Source organism: Antennarius striatus, chromosome 12 (genome assembly GCF_040054535.1).
Source record: "Antennarius striatus isolate MH-2024 chromosome 12, ASM4005453v1, whole genome shotgun sequence".
In the NCBI taxonomy this organism is placed as follows: Eukaryota; Metazoa; Chordata; class Actinopteri; order Lophiiformes; family Antennariidae; genus Antennarius; species Antennarius striatus.
Window position 1 is genome coordinate 5,594,868 of NC_090787.1, and position 24,454 is coordinate 5,619,321.

General features: G+C 45.8%; 2 protein-coding genes across 2 annotated transcripts in view; one reads left to right on the forward strand and one right to left on the reverse strand.

Moving 5' to 3' along the window:
* The window catches only part of mylka (myosin, light chain kinase a), a 30,123-nt gene extending 24,662 nt beyond the window's left edge, over nucleotides 1-5,461 (reverse strand). The window contains exons 1-10 of the mRNA XM_068328536.1: nucleotides 5,397-5,461; nucleotides 2,401-2,560; nucleotides 2,018-2,225; nucleotides 1,701-1,746; nucleotides 1,202-1,340; nucleotides 957-1,122; nucleotides 863-884; nucleotides 666-765; nucleotides 457-518; nucleotides 12-118 (exon numbers count right to left, since the gene is read on the reverse strand). Of these exons, the coding sequence (XP_068184637.1) occupies nucleotides 12-118; nucleotides 457-518; nucleotides 666-765; nucleotides 863-884; nucleotides 957-1,122; nucleotides 1,202-1,340; nucleotides 1,701-1,746; nucleotides 2,018-2,225; nucleotides 2,401-2,560; nucleotides 5,397-5,452 (1,066 nt within the window). The 5' untranslated portion in view covers nucleotides 5,453-5,461. The remainder of the gene's footprint in view (nucleotides 1-11; nucleotides 119-456; nucleotides 519-665; nucleotides 766-862; nucleotides 885-956; nucleotides 1,123-1,201; nucleotides 1,341-1,700; nucleotides 1,747-2,017; nucleotides 2,226-2,400; nucleotides 2,561-5,396) is intronic.
* Nucleotides 5,462-6,790: 1,329 nt separating this feature from the next.
* Nucleotides 6,791-23,416, forward strand: LOC137605049 (bone morphogenetic protein receptor type-2-like). Its single transcript, XM_068329393.1, has 19 exons — nucleotides 6,791-6,984; nucleotides 7,711-7,862; nucleotides 9,588-9,776; nucleotides 9,862-10,071; nucleotides 10,168-10,275; nucleotides 10,365-10,456; nucleotides 10,996-11,229; nucleotides 11,855-11,969; nucleotides 12,823-12,983; nucleotides 13,055-13,202; nucleotides 13,277-13,413; nucleotides 13,618-13,754; nucleotides 14,393-14,585; nucleotides 14,670-14,745; nucleotides 15,026-15,099; nucleotides 15,176-15,298; nucleotides 15,385-15,591; nucleotides 16,806-17,868; nucleotides 18,981-23,416. Exons 2-19 carry the CDS (start codon nucleotides 7,796-7,798, stop codon nucleotides 19,295-19,297), a joined length of 3,651 nt encoding a protein of 1,216 aa, XP_068185494.1. The 5' UTR covers nucleotides 6,791-6,984; nucleotides 7,711-7,795; the 3' UTR covers nucleotides 19,298-23,416.
* Nucleotides 23,417-24,454: the final 1,038 nt, after the last annotated feature.

Below are 24,454 nucleotides of genomic sequence, written 5' to 3' on the forward strand. Positions count from 1 at the left end.
GTAATAATGACCCCGGCAGCTGAAGGTGACCTGGGCCCCTTCTGAAGCCTCCTGGTCCAGAGGAACGGCCTCAAACTGCAGGTTGGACCCCGACGCCGACGCCAACCTCCTCATCGCTCTGCAACAGGAGATGAAGGACCGACAGACTTCAATTCGAAGAAATTAGAAGACTTCTATTTCTTCAGGATCTGGATCAAATGTATTTAGCAGCTAAGTGATGCTAATCGCTATCGCTATGGGATTTAGAACATTAGCACCAGCTGATAGCCCAACGTTAACCCACAAATTCCATTCACCATTTAGCAGCTGCTTAGCATAGCTCAACAGGAAATGTCTATGTAGCTAAACTAGCTTCCTTGTCCTACTTTTAGCCTGCAGAACAACATGGCTAATAACTAGCATCGTCAGCTAACAGTAGCCGGTCTGAGTCAAAGCAGATTTGATTTGATTTTTTACCTGCCGGCGTCTGGGCTGCTCATTGGCTGCTGGACTGGACCAGGACTGAAGGTGGGCAGGTTCTGTAGACAGAACCAATCAGAACAGTTAACCAGTAAGTTTATTTTCTGGACATCAAACCCTTCTGATTAAAACGTGAACCCAAGTCTTCTTGGTGGAGTCTAATGTGTTGAAAGAAGAAAACAACAAACCATCAAACAATAACTCACCTGAGCGGCTGTGCTTCTCCCGGCGGCCACCAGAGGGGGCTGTCCAGGAGCTCCACCCCTCCAAGAGACTGCGTGTTCACGCTGCTCTCTGGGTTTTGGGCTATCGTTCATGAAAGATCAGACGGTACGAATAAAGTTTTTCTCTTTGCGTGTTTGTTGACGTGTGTCTGTGTTTGTGAGTGGTCAGAGCGACTCACCTGGACGAGTCATCAGGAACACCTGAGGACACAAATGACAGCGTCAGCTGAGAGTCATCCAGGAGGTGAGGTTGAGCCTGATTGGTCGACTCACCCTGGAGGTGGAGCCCGGCGTCGGCCAATGCCGTTCCGGTGCTGTTGGAGACCACACACGTGTAACTTCCTCCATCCTCCTGAGACACTTCCTGTATCTCCAGGAAGTTGAGTCCAAAGCGCTCATACATAGTGACACGCCCACCAGCATGAAGCTCCGCCTCCCCCTGACAGAGACATATGTTTTTATGTCGATGTCTTCCCATCAGGTTCCATCCAGATACACTTCACATTAGCTCCTCCCACCTTGTACCAGGTGACTTGGGGGCGTGGCCTTCCAGTCACTTTGGCGGAGAACTTTGCGGTCTGGCCCAGCTTGGCGAACGTTCGACTTGGTTTGGTGATGAACTTTGGGAGACTCTGACCCCAGATGCCAGAACCACACCTGGAATTATGGGAAATTGCGTGTCTTGTCTTCTTTCACCGTGGGAGGGGAGGAGGAGCTTAACCTTTAATCATTATTATTATTGACTGATCATAAATGTGGTTTGAACGACTCACTTAAATTAGTATCTAAAATGTTTAATGTGGAGAAGAAGAAAAAAAAGTACTTAAGTAAAAGTACTCAGTTACTTTCCCCCAGTGGAAAAACGGCGTCATATTCTGACACATTCATCCAATAAACTGAAAACAACTGGAGGCAACATCAGTGATGTCAGACAGCAGCAGATGTGGCGGAGGAGGTCATCCTGGTTGACCTTTGACCCCCAGAAACACATGAAGAGGAGGAGGAGGAGCAGCTCACCCCGCTTTGATGGAGGACGGGAGGCCATACGTCTTCCCAGAAGCCTCTGCAGGTGGAGGAACATGACAGCATCAGAACTGCAGCCGCTGGAGGTTCAAACAAGATCAGAAGGAGGCCAGGAGAGGGAGGAGATCAAGAAGTAGGAGATCCAGAAGGAGGAGATCAAGAAGGAGATCCAGAAGGAGGAGATCCAAAAGGAGGAGATCCAGAAGGAGGGGATCCAAAAGGAGGAGATCCAGAAGGAGGAGATCAAGAAGGAGGAGATCCAGAAAGGAGATCAAGGGGACCTCTAATCATGGTGCGTTCAGGGTTCTGACCTTGTTGAAGAATCTCCACGGTAACCTGTCGTCTCCCCGCCTGATTGGTTGCTTGACAGGTGTAGCGACCCAAGTCCTCCTCCGTGACTCCGCCCACAACCAGACTGAAGGAGCCCCAGCCACTTTGCTTGGCCACGCAGTGCTCTCCACCAACCACGGTCCTCCCCTTTCTGTACCATGTGACCTGCGGCTCAGGGTAGCCACGCACCTGAGGAAGACCACACAGCAGCTTCATCAGTTTGGAGATGGTCCTGTAGGGGGCGCCAGAGGAAGGTGGTTCTCTCTGTCCTACTTTACTTCCTCTCCTTTCTTCTTCTCTTCTTTCATCTTTCGTGCAACGGACGGATGAGAAAGGTCCGAATCAGATGAAGGGAATGACTCACCTTCCCCTCCAGGCGAGCTTCCCCCCCCAGGGGGACACGCACATTGCGGGGAGGAAGGATGAAGACTGGAGGCTCGTTGCTGGAGGAACTGCATCCCGGTAACGGGCCTGTTACTAGGGAGACGGAGGAAGATGAAGCTGAACGGATGTCACTCATCCTGCTGTTGGAAGAGGGAAAAAAAATCAGTCCTGAGCCCCTGAAGACAACAATTATTAATGTTATAATTATTATATTACTATTATAATCATTACTATTATTATTATATTACTATTACTATCATTACTATTATTATTATTTTATATTATAATTATTATTACTGTTATTGTCATTATTACTATTATTATTATTGTCAATATTATTACTGCTATTATTAGTAGTATTATTACTATTAATATATTATTATTACTATTATTATAATATAATTATTACTATAAATATTATTGCTATTACTATAGTATTATTACTGTTATTATTATTATCACTAATATAAGGATACCTGCTCTGATTGGTTATGTATAAACAATAGCTCGACCAATCGGAGCAGCCCGTTGGACGGTTCTGGTTCTGTGACTCCAGCCAATCAGAACGGAGCACACTCAGACTGTCTGGCGTCTTGTGTTGGTGGATGTTTGTCGGATGACCGTCGGTTTTAGGCGCTGGTTGTTTTCAGAACAAACACTGAGGCAGCTGTTAGCTTTCCTGCTGTCACCGCTAAGGTATGCTTCTAACAGGCTAACACGTCAGCAGCTGCCCTACATGGCCACCAGGCCCCAAAAGCTTTTGGGTTCTGTGTCATTACGTCCACATCAGGACTGGATCTGAAGTAGGACCAGAACCGCCTCCTGGTTCTGTCCTGATCTAGACACCTTCCCTCGAGAAAAACACACGTTCTGCTGTATTCTGAAGGATAAACGCACCAAGCTGCTAACGCTGCTAATGCTAATCCCCAGTCAACAAACATGTTTAAACCATAACACAGTTTAAGACAATAAAATGCAACAGTTAACAAACACAACTAAGCTAATGTGGTTTCATAGCACGTAAACTGATGCTAATGTGGTTTTACATGCAGGATGTCATCTAAATGTAGTCACAGGTTAGCTAGCTGGAGTTCTAGCTGCTAACGCCACTGGCATCCACAACATTAACTTATAATTATTACTGTTGATGTATTATTAATTTATGAATAGCTAATATACAGTACGTGCAAGCTAACATATGAAGTGAGCCATTTAAAATGTAGCCTGTTTTCAATGCTACATTAGCTTAGCTTTAAATGTACAGTTTAACAAGAAACTATCTGACTTCAACTTCTTCCTCTTTCCTGGTAGCTCCATCCTCATCACACTTTCACCAACACCCTCACCATCTCTCCTCTGGACATGTCCAAACCATCAGTTTGCTCTCTCAACTTTGTCCCCAGAACATCTCAGCTGGGCTGTTCCTCTGAGGAACTCATTTCTGATCCCATCCAACCTCGTCACTCCTAGAGAGAACCTCAACACACCTAGAGAACCTCAACAGACCTAGAGAACCTCAACACACCTAGAGAACCTCAACACTCCTGGAAAGAACCTCAGCACTCCTAGAAAACCTCAACACTCCTAGAGAGAACCTCAACACACCTAGAGAACCTCAACATTCATAGAGAGAACCTCAACACTTCAGCATAAACAGTCTTTGTGTATGACATCACAGATAAACCTGTGTAATGATGTCATTGATGTTTGTGTTGGAAACAGGAAGAAGAAGCTGATGGACGATCAATGAGAACGACTGGTTTCACTCAGATAACAGAGGAGCCTGAGTCAACATGGGGGAGTGGGGGTGTCGAGAGAAATGGGGGGAAGGGGGACATTCTTTCACTCAACTTTCACGAATGAAAGTTTCTGTTTGATGTAGAGAAGAAGGAAAACAAACAGGAAACACCTGATACCGGTAAAGGGGCGGAGTCAGGGTTTGAGTCTGTGTTCATGTTGACCAGTCATTAACCAGTCGTTCGTTGTTAACCAGTCATTTGTTGTTATCCAGTCGTTCTTTGTTAGCAGGACTTTCACAATAGAGCAGCAGCATCAGAGGAGATCTCCCAACATACACCGGGCTCCATCTCCAGGTTGGATGCTAATCGGAGGAGATTCCTTCACGTCTGTCGAGCGTTTCGTAAACATCCTCTGAACGCCGTCCCACTTCCTGGGATATTCATTTATACTTACATGCTTACTATATTTGTTTATATATTTGTATTTATTTAAATATTTATGTCTGTTTTTGTATTTAAATTAGTTTTTATATCTATTTATCTAAGTTTTTAGATTTATATATTTGATAAAGCTATGCTTATTTTGAACTGCCAGGCAGGAGGCCTAGAGGAAGACCAAAGAGGAGGTTTATGGATGTAGTGAAAGAGGACATGAAGGTAGTTGGTGTGAGAGAAGAGGATGCAGAAGACAGGGTTAGATGGAGGCAATTGATTCGCTGTGGCGACCCCTGAAGGGAAAAGCCGAAAGGAGAAGAAGAAGATATAGTTATGCTTATTTATATATTATTTACATCAGTATTTATTTCATACAGCAGCACCATCATCTACACGGCTGAATCAGAGACGTGTGATGAATGACGTCATCAGCTGATTAATCTGATTTATTTGGTTGTGGATACTTAGTTTCTATTTGTTATTGCTCAATTTGGAGTTTTGTTATAATCAAACTAATCAAAGCAATCGTTACATGTGACGTCATCACATGAACACAGAACACTCCACATACTCGGTTGTGGTTTTATTCCTAATCAATCGGAATCATTTAAAGCCAATGACCGCATCGATCTGAACGGATGACGTGACGCACAGAGAGGCGGGTGAACCGGCGCGAGCCTCGTTTAAAGCTCCGCCCACGTGATTGGTTCGTTTTTTAAGAGAAACGTAAAACGTGAAACTCGTAAAGTTTGTGGAGGAAATGAAAACGAGAAAGAAAAAAGAAAAGAAAAAAAAAACTCACCGACGCTCTGAGGAGGAAACACGGAGTTGCTGCACCTGAAGAATCACCGCATTCATACCGGCGCCCCGCCCCTTCCCCCCGATGCTGCTCCCCCCCCGTCCCCCTTCCTCCTCCTCTTCCTCCTGCGCCGTTAGTGACAGCAGCTGCAGGAGGGACAGGGGCGGACCGACTTATTCTAGGGCCATGGCATGCATGCATCCCAGTTCTTATCAATCACTAATCAATACAACTGTCCAGCTCCTGATGGTTGCTGGTGATCAGACCCGAACCACATCTGGATCTATTGATGATGGATACCTCTTCCGGTTTATTGGGACTAGAGTGGACGGGGATGTAGCAGTTCAGGGTGACCAGCAGGGGGGGCCAGAGAGTCACAGCAGGAGGGACCAGGTCCAGCTTCAGGGGGACGCCTGAAGATGTTCGAACCACCAGACTGATGAAAGACAGTCTGCGTCACTCAGCATTGTGGTGGATTCTAGACTCTGGTCTCTAAACTCTGGTCCCTATTCTCTAGATTCTAGTTCCAGACTTTGGTCCCTGGTGTCATGGGTCTCTAGACTATAGTCCCTGGTCTCTAGGTTCTGGTCTTTAGACTGGTCCCTGGACTCTGGCTCTCTAGATTCTGGTCTCTAGAGTGGTTCCTGGAGTCAGGCGTTTAGACTTTCATCCCTGGTCTCATGGTCCCTGGTTCTCTCCACTCTGGCCTGTACTCTCCAGATTCTGGTTCTAGACTACGGTCCCTCGTCTCTAGGTTCTGGTCTCTAGACTCTGGTCCATGGATTTTGGTGTCTAGACTCTAGTCCCTGGTCTCTAGACTCCATGTTCCATTTCACTACTGGCATCAGGATGTTCGTCTCTGTTCTGGAACTGGATCTGTCCAGAGACTCAGAACCAGCAGAGTCCTGGTCCTGGGTCTCTGGTCTCACTTGCACCTGGTTGAGTTCTTAAGATAGTCACCGCCTGTCTTGCTCTCCCTCCATCCCGACCCCCGTTGTCAAGGCAGCCCAGCAAGAGAGAGGAAGTGGAGTACACATCCCTTCAAAATAAAACTCACCGTCACTGCAGCTGTTAGCGGCTGCTCGTCTGACGACTAGAACACCCTGACGTCACTCTGACGTCACCAACACCACCAATCAACTGACTGTAGAATGAGGTCAATGTGTGCGGAGTCAGTGGACTGACGCCTACTTGTGAATGAACGGATGTGGATGAGATTCCAGGTTCCGGTTCCGACTGGGATCAAACGTCAAAGATTAACTTTATTATACAATCGTGACGTTCAGGCAGCACCAGAACACGTCAAGGTGTTGGTTTCCAACAGGTGCTCGGGCTTTTATTCTGGTAGTCTGCCCCGGAAGTGGCGCGTGCCGTCCTCCCAGGTGACTGACGGTCTGGAACGGGCCGCAGATGAACGGAGCGCAGCTCCAGCTCTAACCGTGTTCCGATCGCGCTCCTCAAAACCGCCGCCGGTTCCGACCCGACGAGGAGAACCCGAACCCGAACGAACGGAGCCGAACCAGACCGAACCGGAGCCCAGACGGACGGGCTGCTTCATCTCTCCCGCAGAGCCACCGGAGTCATCCTCCCGGTAAGAACGCCAACCGAACCGGCCACTCCCTTCATCCTCAACCCGGATAACGGCCTCTGACGTCACAGCGGATCGATACGACATCTGGATGCGGTCGGCAGCAGGGTGTGACGTGTTTCTCACGTGTGTGACAGGAAGGTCACCGGTGAAGATTGATAAGCAGTGAGGTTAGCTGACCAATGAGAGGATCGTTCGCTCTGATTGGTTCACAGCATTGATCATCGATACATGATCATTTTATTGACAGTTAAATTTGGATTACAGCTGTTTAACGGAGGTGTCTCGGGAATGACGTAAACACCGATTAACGACCAGTTACAGCTGGTGTCTAATCTGATCTAATAAAACCTGAGCAAAATAATCCGATCTAATATAATCAATCTAAAGTAATCTAATCTGATGTAAAATAATCTGAACAAATGTAGTCTAATCTATTTTGATTTATCTATAATTATATCAGACAAAATATTAATTACGCCTTTTATAGAAATAATCTTGGTCACATTTTCTCTAAAATAGGGAATTTACAAGTTCATACTAAGATAGTCACTTTAGTAGCAAAAAATATTCTGCTAAATATTAAACATTTTGTTTCATATCCCTTTTATAGTTTAATGTTTTATAGAACCACAAATGTAAATTAACCCAGAGCTAATGGTAGCCCAGAGCTAACAGTACCTGGTGAGTCTGTGTTCTTTTGTTGATGTCGGTGTTTGTTCCTTCAAGACCACCTGACCTTTGACCCGGGATGCCGGCAGGGGTTCTGGTCCACGTCTGACTCCAGGACCTGAGCCCGTCAGCTGGAGCCAACATGACCGCCGCGCGTGGTGCCGCTTTAGCAGCGTGTCTGTGTTTGCTGCTGCTGCCTGCTGGAAACGGTCAGTTCAACACAAGGCTAGCGCCACGCCTCACATCGCTAGTTTGTGTTAACCAAACATGTAGTAGTAGTGGTCGTGCTAGTATTAGTAGTAGTATTACTGCTAATACCAGTAGGACTACAAGTAGTCATACTACTTGTAGTCCTACTAGCACTCAGTACTATTACTTGTCCTACTAGTAGCACTAGTCCTAGTACCACTAGGACTAGTGCTACTAGTACTAATAGTATGAGTAGTAGTACCCCTACTAGAAAGTCCTAGTAATCCAAAATAGGACTAGCAATGCTACTAGTAATAGTACCACTACTACTAGTAATACTACTAGTCATACTAATCGTACTAGTAGTACTAGCATTACTAGGACTAGTAGTGTTACTATGCGTATTAGTTCGATTACTAATCCTACTAGTAATACTAGAACTATTATTACGAGCAGTAGCATGACTGCTAGTCGTGCTAGTTTGACTAGTAGTTGTCCTACTAATAATACTAAAACTACTAGAACTACTAACTATACTACTACGACTAGTAGTTGTACTAGTACTAGTATGAGTACTAACACTGGTCCAGAACCGTAAGCATCCTAAGAAAGTGCTGAACTGGTCCTGCTGCTCCTCCCTCAGGAGGAACTCTAACGATGATGTCAGCACTAATGATGATGTTATTACTTAAACTGAATCTTCCTGTGATACATATCCATCATCAAATCTGAAACCCAAACCTGGGTTTCCATCGAAACCAGTCTACATCCCACGATGTCCCGTCATCCCCGTGAAGTGCAGTCCTGAGACCTCCTCCTCCTCCTCCTCCTGTCTTTGCATGCTAGACTTCAGTGGAGACGTTCAAACAGAATAGAACTCCAGTTCCCATCATGCACCAGTGTCAGCTCACAGGAACATTAAAAAACAGACGACATTCCTGAACACTCGATAACAACTGGTTTGTGTAATTAACTGTCTCTCACACACACACGCACACGCACACGCACATAGCCATCAGACAGTCTGCATCAGCTGTTGTGTTTGTGTAGTGATGTGGGAGATAAGAGGCAGACACACACTCCACCTTCCTGTCATTGTGTGTGTGTGTGTGTGTGTGTGTGTGTGTGTGTGCGTGTGTGTTTACAGTAGACTAAACACTGGACTCCTCCTGGCTCCAGCTCAGTTCTGGTGTGGGGGGGGGGGTCACATTCCTGTGTGTCAACAACCCCCCTACACACTCTCAGCTGAGATGTTTCTCTGCTTGTAACCAACGACATGACGACCACTGGATGTTATTGATCGACAGGTTATTGGTTTAACGCCCTAACTGATGGGTGTTTGTTAGATAACAATCACAATAAACAATCACAACAAACAAACGGAGTTTCCCACAGACTGAGATGAACTCTGTCCGGTCAGGATCTCAGTGACGTGACGCTGGAACATCGGACTAATGGGTCTGATCCCATCGTGCTGACACGCCGGGCTGGGCTCCGACGGCCCGTCGTCATGACAACAGCCTCAGCAGTTCATCCCCATGTAGGACAGGGAGGTGGTTTGTGTTCTCACAGAATCACATGAGAGAATGAAGAGATCGCTGCCGTCGTTGTCACATGATGCTGCTGACAAACAAACACAAACAAACACACAAACAAAACATTCAGAGCATTTATACATCTGACCGAGGTGTTTGTTCAAACCCTTTCATCTCCTAACTCCGTCTGTCATCCATCCGTCCCTGCAGGTTTCCAGTTGGAGGACACAGAATGTGCCTTCATGGACCAGCAGGAGGGGACGGAGCCTCACAGTGGACTGACCAATGAGCTGCGAGGAGCTGTGCGAGAAAATGGCACCATTCGCTGCAGCCACGGCTCCCGCTGCTATGGATTATGGGAAAAAAGACCGGACGGGGAAATCCACCTGGTGAAGCAAGGTGAGCACACGTCTGCATCCGACCGGTCAGATCCCACTGCACTCGACTGGTCCGCCCATCTCATGGAGTCTCGTCTGTCCTCCAGGTTGCTGGACCCACATCGGGGACCAGCAGGAGTGTCATGGCGACCGTTGCCTGGTAACAGCCCCGCCCTCACAGATCCAGAATGGCAGCTACCGGTTCTGCTGCTGCAGCCGGAACCTCTGCAACGTCAACTTCACAGAGGCCCCACCCACCGCCAACACGCCCGCCTTGAGGCTGATGAAGACTGACAGGCGGGACAACGGACAGACAGGTGGGGCGTGGGGTACTGGACTCACCAATAGAAATGCTTCATGTGTTGTCTTGAGCTCTGATGTCATCTTGACGCTAACGATGACATCACACACAGCGCGCCAGCCCCTGAGACGGGAGGAGAGCGCCCTCATCGCCCTGGTGACTGTGGCTGTAGCAGCCGTTGTCATAATAGCGTTGTTCCTGGGATACCGCATGATGAGAGGTGCTACACACACACACACACACACACACACACACACACAGGAGGACAGCGATTGATGATCAGTAATAATCAATACTGTCTGACCACAGGGAAGCAGCAGAAACTGGGTCTGGGTGCTCTTCACCTGAACGAGGATGGAAACACAGACGCCGTCGACCTGGACCAGCTGAAGTTGCTGGAGGTGACAGACAACAAAAAACAACAATAAAACTACAAACACAACAACAATACAACACAATGACAGTTGACACAACTACAAGTAGAAAACAACGTGTATTGTTGTGTTATTCATGCTAGGACAACAAATAGCCCCTCCCCTCGCAACCCCGGACGGTCCGTTCCTCCAAAAGACACCTTGTGTGATGACAGCTCCGCCCCCTGCGATCCAGAGGGCGGGGCATATGAAACTGCATTGAGCAGCAACAAAATACATGATTGGCTGTCCATTTGGAGGGACAAGAGCGTCTGGACCTCCTGCTGCCCCCCCCACTGGAGGACATCTTCTCATCTCTAGTTAGCTTATAACTGCTATCTGCTAATTGCTACTAACAGATAACTGCTATTAGCTGCTAACCACTTCTAGTTGCTAGTTAAACCTCGTTGGTTCAGTAGAACGTGATCCGGTTCTCCTGGTCCAATCATCAGAGGATCCGACAGCGCCCCCTGTAGAGCTCCACGCCTCTGTTTTGATTCTAACCACCCCGTCTATCCTCCTGGCAGCTGATTGGTCGAGGCCGTTACGGCACCGTGTTCCGCAGCTGTCTCAACGAGCGTTGCTTGGCCGTCAAGCTCTTCAGCTCGGCCAACCGGCAGAACTACTTCAACGAGCGCTCCATCTACAGCCTTCCCATGATGCAACAGCACGACAACATCACCCGCTTCCTGGCCGCCGACGAGAGGACCACCGCTGACGGCCGGCCGGAGTTCCTGATCCTCATGGAGTTCTACCCCCACGTAAGAGAACAGAGAACGTCCCATTAGTTCTGCCTGCATGTGATGAACTCTGCTGCCTGTAGGGGGCGCTAACAACTAACCCCAGTCTGGACACGGTGCAGCCGACTGACTCCACTAGTCTTGTTATTGTTCTGGAAGACGGCGCCTTCAGTCGGACTTCCTGTCTGGAGCCACTGACCATCCACCCACCCACACACCCACACACACACACACACACACACACACACACACACACAGTAATGTCTGGATAGATGGTTAGCTACATTCTTCTGCACCGGTCAGACAGTAATCATGAGCTTAACTGTCTCACACACACAAACACACAAACAGTTACGTAATTAAATGATCTCCAGACATGTTTATCAGTTTTCATTCGACTTTTAGCGTGCTAACATGAAGCAGGGCTGATAACGATCGCTAGCTAGAACTGCAGCGTTAGCATCAGAGACGCTGGCAGCAGACGGTGTCGGTCCAATCAGAACCCGTTGGTTGTTGGTAGGAGGAGCTAAAGGCATTCAGTCGGAGGTGAATGAACCGAATGTGAGTGTTTACGACTGTTAGTCTGTTGTTTTAACAACTTCCTGCTTTCAGGTTGTAAACAGGAAGTGTTGTTTGTGTGTCTCAGGGCTGCCTGTCTCGCTACCTGTCACTCCACACCGTGGACTGGTCCACCTGCTGCAGGATGACCCACGGCGTCACCAGAGGCCTGGCCTTCCTGCACACCGAAGTCGACAGAGGAGGTGCTCATTGTTGTTGTTTACTGTGTTTGAAACAAAACAGGAAGTAGCAGGCCTCACTCCTAGTTAGACAGGAAGTCAAACATGTCCAACTAAACAGCTAACTCAATGCTAACCAATCAAGAACCTTAAACCATGACTTCCTGTCAGAGCGAAGACAGACTCTCTGCAGGTGACTACAGGTTCATGTTATGTTTCCCCCTGGTGGTCACTCAGAGAACTGCAGTCTATTCAGCCTCTGCTGTTCTAAACATCACTGCTGCAACGCCCCCTGATCGGTTAAGCGATGAGAATACAGTGATACCTCTACTTACGAATGTCTCTACTTACGAGATTTTCTACATCCCATTGGCTAAGAGGAATGCCACTCCACCTCTGTGTGTAGCTAGATGGTGTTTATGCAGTATCTTCGGCATTCGACCTGTGAGGTACTCTGATAGTTTTACGCAAATATAACGCATGAACCAAAGAGGGCATAAAACAATGGGGACAGCAGTTATTAATAATGACTGTCATTATTATTCTTGATTCTTTGTTTTTTATGTTATACACAACTCTAATCTATTGTGTAATAATCTAATCATAACATGTATTTGTTACATGTTTTGATGCATTTTTATGCTTTATAAAACATTTATGTCAGAATTTTTGTGGGCTTGGAACGGATTAGGGCATTTGCATGGAAAACGCATCTCTACTTACGTAATTTTCTACTTACGTAGTTTCTTCCGGAACCAATTAATTTCGTAAGTAGAGGTACCACTGTACTTTCAATCCAGAATCAGTTTAGTTAGTTCAGACTTGTCTCGTGTTGAGTGATGGTGATGAAGGCGGTTCCTCCTCTTCCTCGTCTCAGACCAGTACAAACCGGCCGTGGCCCACAGAGACGTGACCAGCAGGAACGTCCTGGTGCGAACCGACCTGTCCTGCGTCCTCGCCGACTTCGGCCTGTCCATGAGGCTGACGGGTAACCAGCCCTGTTGCCCCGGAGACGACGACACCATGGCCATATCTGAGGTCAGTTCATGTGACGTGTGCAGCGAGGTGATGGCGGCGCGTCGGGGGTGTTGACGTGTGTGTGTTTGCAGGTGGGGACGGTGCGCTACATGGCGCCGGAGGTTCTGGGTGGAGCTCTGAACCTGAGGGACTGCGAGTCGGCGCTGAAGCAAGTGGATGTCTACGCTCTGGGGCTGCTCTACTGGGAGAGCTTCAGGAGATGTTCACACCTGTTCGTAGGTGAGACAGCAGTGCAGCAAATACGCCACACACACGATAGGAGCCAGACCAACACCTGCTGTGTGTGTCTTCAGGTGAGGCTGTACCTGAGTACCAGTTGGCGTTCCAGGAGGAGTTGGGGAATCATCCCACCTTAGAGGAGATGCAGATCCTGGTCTTGAGGGAGAAGTTTAGACCCAGGTTCCCTGAAGCCTGGAAGGAGAACAGCCTGGTAGGCTGCTGCAGGTTCCCTGAGTCTTGACAGGCAGAACGCAGGGCTTTAAACACCCACAAGTGTTTATACACTATTAGAATAGTGGGGAAGTACACCATGTGGTACACCATGTAATAGTACATCATGTAGTACACCGTGTACTACACTGTGGTACACTATGACGTCACGCAGCAACCGGTGATGGTGTGTCGTGTCTTTCAGATGTTACGTTCTCTGAAGGAGACGATGGAGGACTGCTGGGATCAGGATGCAGAGGCTCGCCTTACCGCTCAGTGTGCAGAGGAACGACTGTCTGAACTCATGGTGCTGACGACACACACTGCTCTACACAACCACAGGTACACACACTGCTCTACACAACCACAGGTACACACACTGCTCTACACAACCACAGGTACACACACACTGCTCTACACAACCACAGGTACACACACACTGCTCTACACAACCACAGGTACACACACACTGCTCTACACAACCACAGGTACACACACACTGCTCTACACAACCACAGGTATACACACAACACAATCACAGGTACATACACGCTGCTCTACACAACCACGGGCACACACACACTGCTCTACACAACCATTGTTACACACACACTCCTCTACACAACCATAGGTACACACACACAACACAATCACAGGTACACATACACTGCTCTACACAACCACAGGTACACACACACTTCTCTCCACATTCATATATACACACATACTGTTCTAAACAAACACAACTATACACACACTACACACCGACAGGTATACACACACTACACAACCGCATGTACACATGTAGTGATCTACACAACCAGATACACTACACAGCCATAGGTATACACACACTGTTCCATACAACCACAGGTATACAAACACTGCTCTACACAACCGCATTTTAACCCACACTGCTCTACACAATCACAGGTATACTCACAAAACACTAAACAATGAAAATGTTACTTCTCTCTCAGGAATCTGTCCCACGGCTGCTCACCTGTTCAGGTTGGCTCCGCCTCCTCCTACATTGAAGATCAGCAGATGGGCGTAGTCAAAAACCTTCAGGGAGACAGTCATCCTCTCTCAGTTGTCAAGACAACCATCAGCGCAGCTGATGGTGTTGAGAAGAACAGGAACTCCATTAATTTTGAGCGGCAGCAGGCACAGGTAGAGGCAACCTGAGAGAAGCTGAACGCTGTGTTGGTGACTTTAACCCCGCCCCCTCTCTACCCCGCCCCCCCTCTCTCTCAGAGTCAGGCTCGTTCAACCGGCTCAGACAGCTGCGTGTTGGCGATCGGTGCCCAGACGCCTGGCAGCCTCTTCAGCAGTACGTCACCTCACCTTCATCTAGTCCTTCCAAAGCTCAACATCAGGAACTTTAGAAGACAAATCTGTGTCCTGGTTGAATCTGATCTGATCTCCTCAGTCTGGATCATTATGTCGTGTTGTCTCACAGGAGCCTAACCAGATCCAGATTATGACCTGGATCCAAATCAGATTCACCCACCCAAAATCTGAAACTAGTTCCTCTCCCTCCTTGTAAAGTTCCTCGAACTCCATACATACATCACTGTCGTGTCCTGAAACTGGTTGTATTTGTCCTCCAGGTGACTTGTCCACCATCCTCGTCTGCCAGCTGACAGAAGAAGACCTGGAGGCCACCAAACTGGACCCCAAAGAGGTCTTTAATCCGTCCTGATTCCAGCTTCGCCCTCCGGTACCTTCACCCTTATTGACTTGAGCTTTTGTCCTGACAGGTTCATAAAAACTTGAGGGAAAGTTCATACGAGAACTTGATGGAACTTTCTCAGAAAAAGTTTGGAGCAACAGAACCACAAACGGGCAATCTGCCCTACCGTCAGGTCCTACCAGCAACTGAGGTACGACCACCAGACACCCCACCGGGTTCAGTACGACCCCACCTCACTGCTGTTCACTGTCCTCACTGCTCCTTTGGTGTCCCCAGGCCAGCAGCTCAGTGTTGACTCCTCAGGGTGACCTGGGGGCTGCTGGACTGGACGCTCCTTCCCTCTCCTCTACTTTTCACCCCCTTCCCAAACAGCAGAACTTGCCCCAGAGGCCCACTAGTCTCCATCTCCTCCCCAAGACCAAGGACCCCACCTCAGCTGCTTCTCGACTCAAGCTGGGGGGGTTCAAGTCCAACCATAAGCAGGTACAGCAGGAACTGATCGGGTTGATTGTTCAGGGATCATTAAATGTGAAATCAATGCACAGGGTACAGGGACCTCTTCTTTCCCCCCCTTCCTGTTTGGCTTCTACATGGTGGAGTTTACAAATCCAGGACCACAAGAACAGAGGTGGATTTGTCCAGCTGGAATTTGTTCTTTAGGTTTCACAACAACTTTGTTGCCCTATGAGGACAGACTTTGCTCCCCTCTGGGGTATCCCTGGCGAATAATTACAATTGGCTAAAAATATGGAGCTAGCATAATGCTATTTGTAGGGTAAGATTTAGTTTAGCCATGGGCTCACGTTAGCTGACTGCTAAATTACTTTAATGATCCCAAACTGGGTAATTTACAAAAAAGAAAATAGAGATTTATCAACACTCAGTAGTTTCTGACTTTGACTCTGGTTCCACCTTAAGGTTCTGGACCTGGAAAGTGTGCACATGATCAAAGAACAAAAACACACATTAGGAACACAGAACTCAATAACACAACTTCAAGGGACGGTGAATAACATCAAACATCATCTGAATGAATTATGACCTCACAGGGTAAAGAATTTCATACTGGATGTGAAAACCTGCAGAACAACCAGACAAATCCCTCTAGGTTCTCTGTGTCATGAACTGACTGGCAGATCGTACATGATCATCCTGAATGTTCCTGTTAGACATTAGAAATACTGCTTGGAGAAATGGAGATGGACAAGAACAAAACCCAGAGGGACCATAACACACCAGAAGTCTTGTAGAGCAAAGACAATGATCCAAAAAGAAGAAGTCATAAATAAATTAACAAATAAATGTCAAAGGCATCATCCAAAGTACACAACTGGTTCCCAGAGGTTGTCGAATTGTTCAAACGTCGTTATTAATTAAATATGAATCTCTAATTTCCATCTGAGGCCATTTAACTGTCTACTCTAAATACTAAAATACTATTACCTAACACTGACCAGAAACAATTACAGGACATTGTTTCATATCTACAAATCTATGAACAATATCTACAAATGTTTGTTAGTCTGATGTGTGTCTCTTGAAGACCAGCTGTAATAATAAAACATCAACTGACAAAACTAAATTCTCAAACAACGATGCTAACTAACCAACAGCTGAAGTTCAAGTTGGTGTGTAAACCTGAAAATGAGTCCAAAGGAAGTCTGTTGATCTCTAATCCAGAATGCTCTGAATTCCAGGTGGAAACAGGCGTCGCTAAAATGAACACAGTCATGGTTGCCACAGCTGTAGAGCCCCACCTGGTAACCACGGTGACCAACAACACGGGCGTGAGGAGCAGTGTTGTAAATGCGAACCAAGTCCAACTGATGAAGGCAACCACCGGCGGCTACAGCGCAGGTGCCCCGATCCTGGTGAAGAACGCTGTCCTGGGTCGAACCAATCCTGCCGGGCCACAGCTGGAGGAGGAGGACAAGGTGGAACGAGGGTCGGTTGGAGAAGACAGCAGTTTGAACCTCCTCAACTCCAGCCCTGACGAACACGAACCCCTGCTGAGAAGAGAGCAGCCTCCTGCAGAAAGCACTCCTGCTCCTCACCAGCATCTTCACCACCAGTCAGGGCCTGGGAACATCATGCCTGGGCAAAGGTCCAACGCCAACAACAACAATAACAACAGGGTAGTGATGCGGTCAGATGTCAAGGTCCAGGATTTAGAGGTCCAACCTCAAAGGAGGGTTTGTTCAGAGGGCCGTCCTCAAGAGGACCCGCCCCAGGCAGGAGGACCTCCTGAATCAAGCTTTGAAACCATCTTGCTTCCTGGTCCAGCTGGAAGTGCTCCACCTTGCAATGACCAAACCCTCCAGGCCCGCCTCAAAGACCAGGATGAAGGTCAGAGCTCCCACACAGGTCATGAACCAGCATTGACCACATCACCACCTCTTCATGGGGCTGATCCCGTCACCGGTCCACTGGTTTCAGGCTGCTGTGACCCAGAGCGTGACTCATCCCTGACCTCACCAAACCCAGTTCCACAAGAACACGAACCGGCCACCAAAACTTCAATCTCACCTTCTGTGGCCCTGCTTTCCCAAACCCTGTCTCCAGCTTCAGATTCAGAAGTTTCTGTCAAGAATGAAGCTTCGTCTGGAGAAACAACTTCAGAAGGTCAAGCTCCAGTAAGTCAAGCAGCTCCAGAACCTTCTTCACAACATCCAGACCTGTTGCAGTCCCAAATGAGACCTAACTGCAAGAGGCCTGAGCGCCCTTCGTCCTTAGACTTGTCTTCATCATGCAAGTCTTCAGGTGAGCCTAACCGCATGCTGAACCAGATCTTCTCAGGAAGTCTTCTTGTGTCCTAAAGTCTTTAACCCGAGCTAAATCAAAGGTCACAGGGTTGAAAGTCAACACCGGGGAGCATTGAATATGTCGGTACAGTGATACCTCTACTTACGAATGTCTCTACTTACGAAATTTTCTACTTACGAAATTTCTCAGTAGGAAAATATTGCCTCTACTTACGAAAGAAATTTCGACTTACATAATGTAAAAACACAGTATCGGCTGATACTCGAATCTCCCACAGGTTCCTGAATGCAACATTCTCATAGCTGCTCTGCCATTGGCTATTACCTATTACGTATCTTCCTGGCATCCCATTGGCTAAGAGGAATGCCACTCCACCTTCGTGTGGAGCTAGATGGTGTTTATGCAGTATCTTCGGCATTCGACCTGTGAGGTAGTCTGATAGTTTTGCGCAAATATAATAACTTTTTGAGTACCTATTGGCTATGGACCCCAAGAAGGTAAAGAGTAAAGAGTAAAAGAAAAGACGAAGAGACAAGTTTTTTTGTCCATATAAACAAAGCAAGAGATCATAGAAAAGCATGAGAAAGGGATGCGTTTGGTTGATCTTGCCAAAGAATATGACCGTAGTGTATCTACAGTCGCCACGTTATTAAAACAAAAGGAAGTTTAAGGAGTTTTAGGCATCGTGTGGGTGGTTGGATAAGTTCAAAGGGAGGACTGGAATTCACTCGGTTTTTCGGCATCGTGAGGCAGGAGCGCATGAACCAAAGAGGACATAAAAAAATGGGACAGCAGTTAAAAGGTAATGACCATCATTATGATTCTTTATTCTTTGTTTTTTACGTTATGCACAACTTTAATTTATTGTGTAATAATCTAATCGTAACATGTATTTGTTACATGTTTTTATGTATTTTTATGCTTTATAAAACATTTATGTCAGAATTTTTGTGGGCTTGGAACGGATTAGGGCTATTGCATGGAAAACGCGTCTCTACTTACGTAATTTCTTCCGGAACCAATTAATTTCGTAAGTAGAGGTACCATTGTATCTTTGACTGTGTGAACACAGCCAAACTTGTTATCTTCCCATCCCCTGTCCTCCTCAGATGACGTTTCTCTGACAGATGGTCTGAGTGCTTCAGGAGAGAAGATCAAGCGTCGTGTCAAGACTCCGTACACCCTGAAAAAATGGCGTCCAGCTTCCTGGGTTGTTTCCACAGACACGGCTTTCGACCTCGATTTGGAGTTTAATAGTGGCGGTAGTGGCGTCAGCCATATCCATTTATCTTCTGATCCTCATGGATCAGCGAGCTTCGGTATCCACCACATCAACCAGTCAAAATCCAGCATGGCTGTCTTTTTAGTTGGAAGCGGAGCTACGGCAACCACAACCTCCGAGCCTGACGGGATGACCTCCTTCTAAAGTTTTATTATTTGAACAACAATCCTGGAATAGTTTATCACTTTTTTTGTCTTCCTTCTCTTTTGTTGTGGTAAATGTAGCTGACTGTTAGCCACCATAGCGCTAAGCTGAAGCTAATGCTTCCATGACCCACAATGAAATGATCGGGTAGTTGACAAAACACTTGATCATGACACAAAGTAGTCTATACCATTAGAACCTTTTTGTTTGCATCTACACTTTCGTCAAACAAATGGACACCTTTTCAAGGGTTAGGGTCACGACACTATGACCTTGTTTGATTTTACCTGAGTAGCACAATTACCAACGGTGTCCAAAATATATCAAGCTAACGTGTGGGTGTTCCCTGACTTGGAGGTAATTGGCTCCTGTTGTGACTAGTCTTGTGATTGGTGGGTGTGGTCATTTTGTAGTGGGTGTGGCCTTGGTTTTATCTAAGTAGCAAAATATTCTAAGAGCAGTGTCTGTCTGATCATCTGTGTGTTGCTAGACTTTGAGTGCTCCAGGTTCGCCCATGTCTAACCAAACTCCTAATATGAATTTGTAAGTCAGGGTGTTCCCTTCCATCTTAGTTTGTCCAGTTACTCGTCTTGTGGTTGGTAGATACAAGTGTTTGTGAACTTCTCCCTATCTTACGTCTAAAATTACTGGAAAGGTGAAGGGGTTCCTTACTTCTGGAGGATTCTCTTTGTGATTAGTCCTGTAGCTGGCAGATATGAAGACTGACGTTGGGGTAATCCCTGGCTGAGGTTTAGCCAGTTAGACGTGACTACCTTTCATGGCATTAACCCTGTTTGAGGACTGACATCAGTCAAAGCATTAAAGCATTCACAAGCTCTGCCTCTTGCTCTAAAACTAAAGGATTCCTTTGCTAATTGATGGACCTTGTTAGCAATAGTCTTGTACCTCGTGAAAATGGCCTTGTTCCTGTCTTGGGACTTGATAGCAAACTAAGGAAAATGTTTTCAGGTGGACATTTTGGCTCCTGTTGTGAAGAACTGGACGGCTGGAAGATTAACTAGTGAAGAGTCAATAGAACCCAACAGGATTCAGACAAGTTAGTCATCACCGTTTGAAAGCACTTTAAGCTAAGCTAGTTTAATTGAGGGAACTATTAAACCATAATGGAGACTTGTGCAATGAAAACCTTCACATCACCACTTATCAAAGTTAAAGTGCTCGTCACGTCTTTCTCAAGTCTTTTGTATGATTTAGAGGTCTTTATGCTGACTTGTTACTCTTGCTATGCAGTCTTCCCAAGATGCTTCCTCCTGTTTGGTTGACATGACAACCGACGGAGGGTTTTAATTCTTCTGATTTGCACATTATTTGATGAAGTCTCAACTGCCTTGTGGGGTCCACCATGTCAGGGATGGAATGACTAACATTTGGAGAAAGAAGAAGAAATAAGAGATGGTTTCTCTCTGCTGACTTCAAACCAACAGCCTTCTGACCTGCATAACCTTGAGTAAGTCCAACTGGTGCAAGTACCTTTACTACAGTAACCTATGACGAGGCTCTCAGGCGCCCCCTTAACAGACGAGACTGAACTGCGTGAATGAGGAAGTTGGACAGATTTGATCGAATGGACAAAACAGACCTTCAACGCCTCAAAAGCTGTCTTATTTACTTGTTGTGTTGTCATCAATCCATTGAGAGCAAGTTGGGGTTTGAAGCCAGAGCCTTGTCTTAACATTGTCTCATATTGAATTTGAAGGCAGGTCAACCTGTGAAATAGAGCATCTCTCAAAGAACTCATACCTCTGCTTGATCCAAACTAATCACCTGATCCTGAGAAGAAAAAGCACTGCTGTCAAGAGTTAGAATCCATCAGGAACTTACTGTCAGTGGATTCTCGATATCTAGAAACTCCGCCACTGATTGGCTCATTGTCGTCATTGGTTGGGTTGTCTAGAAGTAAGTTAGGTTTTATCAAAGGAGTGATGGTTGGCCAGGCAAACCAATCAGAAGCAGAGTAGGTAACCCAACCCTTCAACAACCTAGGTTACTACGTTTGGGGTCAGGGTTCCCAATCAGCACAGGAAGTCTGTTCAAGTCAGCAACTAAGGATCCACAGCACCTTATTTCAGTAGAAGCACATTAGAATGGGGTCGAACCTGCTGACTGTCTGCTGGTGTTAAAATATATTAACGTTATTTACAAGCTGAACACGTCCAGCAGTCGGTTGCCTCGCTGTGGTCGGAAATGTTTCAAGTGTAAGTTTTTCTGATTAAAAAATTATAGACGCTCAAATAAACTAATGTCTACACTGGTTTTGTATATTTTTGTTTTGTTTTTTTTTACATCTATTGTATGGAACGACAGCTCTGGGGTTGTATTTTATGTGCTAACCTGTAACCTGACTTCTAAACATATATGGACTTTAAGTTGTTTTGTTTGTAGTTCTAAAAAGAAGCTTTCTCCCAAAAGAAAAATGATGACTCAGCTGTTCCTCCATCAATGGGAATATTCTGTTTGGAGTTTTCATTGTTTTCAGATGCATTCTCTGATGCATTTCTGTTCAGTTATTTTTGTATTTTCTACTGTTTCTACTGTTATTAATATTCTATTGTGTACATGTTGATCTGCCCTGAGATTATTTGTTTCACGTGTGTGACCCCGCCCATAGCTAACCAGAGCACCAACAACGGAATGCTAACTGGTTTTAGGAAACAGGGATACAACAGAGTTTGAGTTTTGTCGAATATTTGAATTTTGTACAACAGATTTTGGTCGACACAAACAAAGCTAACATTGGATTAATTTAACTGCTCTGGTGTGTAATCCCTTTAAAGCCTTGTACTGTAGCTTCTCTAGAATAGGAGCCAGTTGTCTTTGACTACACATAGCCTCCTGCTAACTAGCATACCACTGAGATGTTATCATGAGGTCTTCTTTCTTATCCTTACAAACTCGTTTTTATTCCAACTGACTGTTGTTTGAAACAGTCTGGATGTGGAGTTTCTGCCAAGGCTACATCTGTAAGTGGACTTTCTCTGCTGTGTCCCTCTGGCCCTGAGCATTCTGGGATGTTCTCCGTCTGTTGCTGAATATATTCCAGTTCCCTTTTCTTATCTGTGTGTATTTATGTAAGATATTTTCCAGTCGTGTAAATACTCTGAATGATGTACCTCGTGGTATACCTTCACTCATGTATACTGTTAGCGTATAGATCACGACCCGGTTATGACTCCCAGCATGTGGTCCAGTCCCGCAGACCGACGTTAGCGGAGTGCATCCCAACATGTCCGTTCATGAGGGGCAGAATGATACGACCAGATCCTGAATAAAGTGCTGTAAACTGTTCTGTCTAACCGATAGCTCCATCCTTTCACTTCAGCAGAAAACGTCAGCTAGCTCGTGCTAGTGTTAGCTTGAATCAGTTCATCATCATCAGTCATCTTATAGCCGCTCAATGTGACCAACCAGTCAGGCAACAGCCTACATTAGATTTTAAGCAAAAAAATAAAGTTATAATTTTTCAAACTTGTAAAAAATTATCCAACAATATCTGGTCATAAAAATGTAAAAACAAAATAAATTTAAGCGTCCACAGAGACTCCCTGACTTCATAAGATGTGAGTTGTGCTGTTTATATTTTTATATCACTATTACCAACCACAAATAAATAAAATAAGCATGTGGAAAAACAAATCCATAACTTTGATTGTCTGAAATTTTTTTGTTTTCTAGAAACTGATGGCATCATCACATGTCCTCTGTACAGGTCAGGCTTCGTGTGTGTTGTTTAGGGTTAGCTCAGCAGCGACAGAGCTAACGTTAGCATGAATGAAAGCTTGTGTGTGACCTATGCCTAGTCTGTAATGAAACTAAAATACGTTTTACCAGAAACCAAACTGATTGATCCCATCATGTAATTGGTTCAGAAGATGCTGTGGTCTGATGTTTAAGAACACCTCCAGACATTCTGATTTGCTAACTGATCCTAAACCACGCCCACCAAGCTTGTGATTTGTTTAAACTCAAACAGGTTGTGATAGTTTCAGCCCCACCTAGTGAGGAAGAGTTGCTGGTCGTCCTCAGTTTTAGCTTTTCTAGCGCTAACGTAGCCTTGTGTCTGTTGCCTGGCGCCAGGTGGGCAGGACCTGTTGTGTTTTGTCTAGCGGGGGGGTGGGCGGGACCTCGTGTCTGTTGCTTTGCGGCGGGTGGGCGGGGCCTCTTGTCTACGGTGGCGTCGCAGAAGAGATGACGTGAAGGCTTCTGGTTCATGTTGAATCTGTTTTATAATAATTAACACAAATCTCTTCCACTTTATTGTTTATGTTAAAAACTTGACAGAAATTAATAAACTTTTTTAAAAATGTGCCACAAAAAGGTAATTAATGTTAAATCCGATTCTCTAAATGATCACAGTCAATGTTTTGTGTAAAGGTTTTAAAGTTTTATCTATTGACTGAAGCAGTATCGTTCCTTGTTGAAGTTTAATACTGACGATTTACAGGTTTCAACCTTGTGTAAATTCTGTTCAGTTTTATTTTTATTAACATATTCTCAAGTTTTATTACTTCATGTTTCTGTTATCTTCTGACTCCATTTTTGTCTCCATTAAAAATTAACTTTTCATAAAATAAATTATAATTTCTTTATGGTGAAGTTTGTCGAGTCAGAACGTTATTTAAAGACCGTTGTTTGTCAGATCGTTATTTATGTAATTATTTGTCTGTTATTTGTGTAATAACGTCACTGATAGCCTGGTTTTATCCCGGGTTGCTGATTGGTTGTAATCACCCTTTGATTTATGTTGTCAGTATATCAAAATGACGTCATATTTTTGCTCTATAAACAGAGATTAAAACTCGTGTGTCAACGTTTCCTGACCGGAAGTCGTTCCTTTAACAATAGAAATAGCATCGCTTAGCTCACCTCAATCCTCCGGGTGATTCTTCTTCTACGACTCTGGACGGTTCTGTCAAATCTCCCGCGCGGCGGCAACGAATTTCTGTCGGTGTAACGCTCAAAGAAGTCCGAATGGAACCAAGTACTACACGTAATAGTTCCGCCACAGGAACAGTGGGGGGTGGGGGTGGGGCTAACGTCAATGGACATTCACCTGCTTTGAACCACGTCATGTTTTTATTCTCACTACATCCCGCTTCAAAGTGGTGATGTATTGTAATTGTCAGCGTGAACTTGTGT

What these genes read in the sequence shown, in the direction of transcription:
- LOC137605049 (XM_068329393.1), top strand. Translation starts at nt 7,796, where the DNA reads ATGACCGCCGCGCGTGGTGCCGCTTTAGCAGCGTGTCTGTGTTTGCTG. An exon ending in TCATGGAGTTCTACCCCCAC is followed by an intron (nt 11,230 to 11,854) that starts GTAAGAGAACAG and finishes TGTGTGTCTCAG; the next exon opens with GGCTGCCTGTCTCGCTACCT. An exon ending in ACTGCTCTACACAACCACAG is followed by an intron (nt 13,755 to 14,392) that starts GTACACACACTG and finishes CTTCTCTCTCAG; the next exon opens with GAATCTGTCCCACGGCTGCT.